The 5000-nt window shown below is 55.5% G+C and overlaps 1 protein-coding gene and 1 long non-coding RNA gene across 2 annotated transcripts in view; both read left to right on the top strand.

The window, feature by feature from the left end:
* LOC116223178 overlaps positions 1 to 1725 on the top strand; it is a 103494-nt gene extending 101769 nt beyond the window's left edge. The window contains exon 4 of the long non-coding RNA XR_004164953.2: positions 1536 to 1725. This is a non-coding gene — a long non-coding RNA (uncharacterized LOC116223178). The remainder of the gene's footprint in view (positions 1 to 1535) is intronic.
* Positions 1726 to 2275: 550 nt separating this feature from the next.
* The window catches only part of ndst2a (N-deacetylase/N-sulfotransferase (heparan glucosaminyl) 2a), a 25084-nt gene continuing 22359 nt past the window's right edge, over positions 2276 to 5000 (top strand). The window contains exon 1 of the mRNA XM_031579181.2: positions 2276 to 3384. Within this exon, the coding sequence (XP_031435041.1) occupies positions 2317 to 3384 (1068 nt within the window). The 5' untranslated portion in view covers positions 2276 to 2316. The remainder of the gene's footprint in view (positions 3385 to 5000) is intronic.

Below are 5000 nucleotides of genomic sequence, written 5' to 3'. Positions count from 1 at the left end.
CTCTGTGTTTGTGTGCCCCTGCCTATACAGTGTGTGTGTGCTCTGTTTGGAAAGACCTGTGGTGTGTGTGTGTGTGTGTGTGTGTGTGTTCCGTGGACATCTATGTTTGTGTGTCCGTGGTCTAGAGCTACCTTTTAAGGCAGGTGGTACGTGGGAGATATTTCCCAGTTTACCAACAGAATGACTGTGCAAGCTCTCACGGCGTTGAATTACGCTCAGCCTTACCCCACCCCCCCTGTGTGTGTGTGTGTGTGTGTGTGTGTGTGTGTGTGTGTGTGTGTGTGGGGGGGGGGGGGGTCTGGAGTCACGGGAGAAGCAAACGTAAACAAAAATCTCTGCAGCACACGTCAACCAGCATGACAGACCCCATGTCAACCTGCTTCACCCCGCACCCCGCCCCCCACTGTGCCCTGTGTGTGTGTGTGTGTGTGTGTGTGTGGGGGGGGACGGGGGACAGACCCCGTGTCAACCTGCTTCACCCCGCACCCTGTCCCCCGTCCCCCACCTTCCGCACCTGTAACGCTATCTCAGTGGAAGAACAGAGCACGTGGATGTTATTGGTGGGACTATTTTGGGAGCCATGAGAAAAACACACACACACACACACACACACGCACGCACGCACGCACGCACGCACGCGCGCACGCGCGCACGCGCGCACGCGCACGCGCGAAAGGCCAACCACAAGCCACAAGAGTGCGGAGGGGGATGGTGGTTGGGTTGGGGAATCATTAACGGAAAAGCCACCAGCGCTCTCTGAATCATCTAGAAGAATCAGACGAGTGTCCACTTAAGTCCCCAGTGCCACGCAGTGCCATGACCCAGCGCTTCTCCTGAGGAATATGACATAGGCAGCTGAATGCCCATTTTGTCAGGTTAAACATACGGTCACTCAGTCGGCCATTAAATATTGAGGACAACTTTGAATGTTTCTCGTGTGTGTGTGTGTGTGTGTGTGTGTGTGTGTGTGTGTGTTTCATTGTCCTCTTCATAGGACTTCTATCAAAGCAGTAGGAAATCCATCCATAGCTTAGCACTACGCAGAGCACACAACACAGTATTTATTTGTTTTCCCCAAGTAATTGTCGTCTGTAGGTTGCTGTGAGTGTTCAGTGATGTGTTCCAGTGAGCTGCTGGGCATTCTTCACTCCCCTGTCGGACTCTGAGGGACTCGTCTGAGTGACTCATCCACTCCCACTGCTGCCATTTGGGCTCCAGTTTGTCTTTCCCTCGTGTTTGTGTTGAGCTCCTTCTGGAGAGCTCAGTTTTTTTTATAAGGAAGTGTGATGACATGTTGATCCTGAAATGTCCTAACCACCTGTCACTCTCTCTCTCTCTCTCTCTCTGTCTGTCTGTCTGTCTGTCTGTCTGTCTGTCTCTGTCTGTCTCTCTCTCTCTCTGTCTGTCTCTCACTCTCTTTCTCTGTCTGTCTGTCTCTCTCTCTCTCTCTGTCTCTCTCTCTCTCTCTCTCTGCCTGTCTCTCTCTCTTTCTTTCTGTCTGTCTGTCTGTCTGTCTGTCTCTCTCTCTGCTGTAGGTCTCATCTCTTCTCTTCTCTTCTCCTCCCACGCCCTGAGGATGGCCAGGCTGGGGCTCCGTGGGGGTCCGCGTTCAGGGATGTGTCCCAGCGGGGAGCGCATTAAACAGGGACGCTGCTGAGCCCGGAGGAGGTGACAGGAGAAGCCTGCAACTCCACCAGAGAGAGAGAGAGAGGAAGAGAGAGAGAGAGAGAGGGAGAACTCAAGTCGCTGATCGTCTGGGCGGAGGAGGTGGAGAAGGGGGGGTGAGTGTACAGAAGAGTGAGCGAGCGAGCGAACAGGAAATCCTATCCTGATAGCAGAACGGACTGATAGAGAGACGTGCAGAGGGAGGATAAGACGCAGTCGTCTCCGCAGAGCGGGAGAGGAAGTGGGAACAACAGAGAGAAGGAAGACTGGAGCGAGGGAGGGGGATCATCCACCACGAGTCCCTGTTCCATGTGAAGAAGGAGAGGAGCGAGTGAACAAAGAAAGAGAGAGAGAGAGAGAGAGAGAGAGAAGAAGTGCGAAGGGGAGGACACCACCATCACCACCACTGTGGCGAGGCATGGACTATGGGGGCCATGGTGACCTAGCGTAAATGGCTCCTCTTGACCAGAAGCTGGTGCCAGTGTCTGCTGCTCAACCCTTTTCCTCCTCCTTCTCTCCCATCTCCCCCTCCTTCTCCTCCTCCTCCAATTCCTCTTTTATCCCCCCATCCTTCTCCTCCTCCTCCTCCTCTTCCTCCTCCTCCTCCTGCTGCTGTGTGTGCGGCGGCGGCGTCCCCAGGTGTGTGCAGCCATGGGCCCCTGGAAGCTGGTCCGGGGCCTCCGGCAGATGGAGCTCCACCGGCTCATCATGGCCCTCATCGTCTTCTGCCTGCTCTCCATGGCCTTCCTGGCCTACTACGTCAGCAACAGCCCCAAGATCAAGGAGGCGCCCCCGCTGCCCTTCAGCGACTGCGGAGGAGGAGGAGGAGGAGGCGGCGGCGCTGGGGGCTTTGGGTTGGGGGGCGAGGGGGGGGCTCAGCGCTCCCCCCTCTTCATACCTCCCCAGGCTCCCGGACGGCAGCGCACGGCGGCCAAGGCGGCGGCGGCGGCGGACCCGACGCGCACCGACCCGCTGGTGCTGGTGTTCGTGGAGAGCATCTACTCGCAGCTGGGCCAGGAGATCGTGGCCATCCTGGAGTCCAGCCGCTTCCGCTACCGCACGGAGGTGGCGCCCAGCAAGGGCGACATGCCCACGCTGATGGAGCGCGACCAGGGCCGCTACGCGCTGGTCATCTACGAGAACATCCTCAAGTACGTCAACCTGGACGCCTGGAACCGCGACCTGCTGGACAAGTACTGCGCGGAGTACGGCGTGGGCATGGTGGGCTTCTTCAAGGCCAACGAGAACTCGCTGCTCAGCGCCCAGCTCAAGGGCTTCCCGCTCTTCCTGCACTCCAACCTGGGCCTGCGCGACTACCGCATCAACCCCGCCGCGCCCCTCCTCTACGTCACGCGGCCCAACCAGGTGGAGCCGGGGCCGCTGCCCGGCGACGACTGGACCGTCTTCCAGTCCAACCACAGCACCTACGAGCCCGTGCTCCTGGCCAGCACCAAGTCCTCGGAGGCGCTGGCCCACCTGGGCCCGCACCGAGCCCTCCACGCCACCGTGGTGCAGGATCTGGGCCTTCACGACGGCATCCAGAGGGTGCTGTTCGGGAACAACCTGTCCTACTGGCTGCACAAGCTCATCTTCGTGGACGCCATCGCCTACCTGACGGGCCGCAGGCTGTGCCTGCCTCTGGAGCGCCACCTGCTGGTGGACGTGGACGACATCTTCGTGGGCAAAGAGGGCACCCGCATGAAGGTGTCGGATGTGAAGGTGAGCAGCCTGGTTGTAAATGGGAACCGATCGTACATCGATATTTCATGGATAGATATATCTAATATGTGTCGTGCCGTGTAATGGGTTAAAGTAACTCCGTGTATTTGTCTGTCGGCTGATGTTGGGGTTCGGGTGTGTTAATGTGTGTCTGTGGGCTGATGTTGGGGTTCGGGTGTGTTAATGTGTGTCTGTCGGCTGATGTTGAGGTTCAGTGTGTCTGTGGGCTGATGTTGGGGTTCGGGTGTGTTAATGTGTGTCTGTCGGCTGATGTTGGGGTTCGGGTGTGTTAATGTGTGTGTGTCGGCTGATGTTGGGGTTCGGGTGTGTTAATGTGTGTCCGACTGCTGATGTTCGGGTTCGGCTGTGTTAATGTGTGTGTGTCGGCTGATGTTGGGGTTCGGCTGTGTTAATGTGTGTGTGTCGGCTGATGTTGGGGTTGGGGTGTGTTAATGTGTGTCTGTCGGCTGATGTTGGGGTTCAGTGTGTTAATGTGTGTCTGTCGGCTGATGTTGGGGTTCGGGTGTGTTAATGTGTGTGTGTGTCGGCTGATGTTGGGGCTTCGGGTGTGTTAGTGTGTCCGACTGCTGAGTCTGCTCTGGCAGGCTGTGTATTTCCTGTGTAGAAGTCACACATTAAAGGGCCCCAACACAACTGCTTCTGAAATGACATTACAGAAGTCATCTAGCCCTAACCCTGACGTCACAGAAGGCCTTCAGTGTTTCCCTACGGGGGTCCGGAGTCTGCCTGTCAAACGCTCCGTGTTCCAGCCAACCCTGAGTAAATGAATGATGACGTAATCCGTGATCAGCAGTCAGCTGAAGATAAAACTTCAAACACTAAATTGCCTGTCTTCAGCGCCGCCCCCTCAGAGTGACGAGCCCACAGAAATGGCTGATTGTGTGTAGATGAAGGCCAGTTGGAGAAAAGCCGTTAGCAAGCAGCAGGTTTGTGAAAGATGACAGCCACTGTCTGTGCAGAAATAAAGACATGAACTGCTGGTGAGCTCAGTTTCAAGTCTGACGGTGTAGCCCGTTTTTATGAAGTTAAATTACGGAAGGATTCACTGACGATTGCTGAGGGTACTGAGGGACCGACACTCGGTCATGGTTCGTTTCGAAGATATCGGGGGGGAAACAAGTTCTGATTGGATAAAAAGCCTGCAGCTTCCCTTAGGTTTGTGGCGCTGACAGAGTCTGTATTCAAGGGCAGAGTGATGGGTGTGGAACGATCAAGGATATGGATTAACACGGACCCATGAGACGAAATGGAGAAAAATGATATTTAAACCTTCTTTTGTCTTTTTGATTTTTAAACATCGTTTGGAGATGGCTTGCTGGTCGGACTCAGGAGACATGCAGTGAGTGGGATATGACTGTGGGGGGGGGTGTAGGGGCTTCTGTATCAGGAAGAAAGACACTCTTGATATGACTGTGTGTGTGTGTGTGTGTGTGTGTGTGTGCAGGGGGTTCTCTATCAGGAAGCAAGACACTCTTGATATGACTGTGTGTGTGTGTGCAGGGGGTTCTGTATCAGGAAGCAAGACACTCTTGATATGACTGTGCGGGGGGTTCAAGACACTCTTGTTCGTTTGCTGTTAGCCCGAAGGCTGATTT

Source organism: Clupea harengus, chromosome 13, assembly GCF_900700415.2.
Source record: "Clupea harengus chromosome 13, Ch_v2.0.2, whole genome shotgun sequence".
NCBI classification, from domain to species: domain Eukaryota; kingdom Metazoa; phylum Chordata; class Actinopteri; order Clupeiformes; family Clupeidae; genus Clupea; species Clupea harengus.
This window is presented reverse-complemented; position numbering and strand designations above follow the sequence as displayed.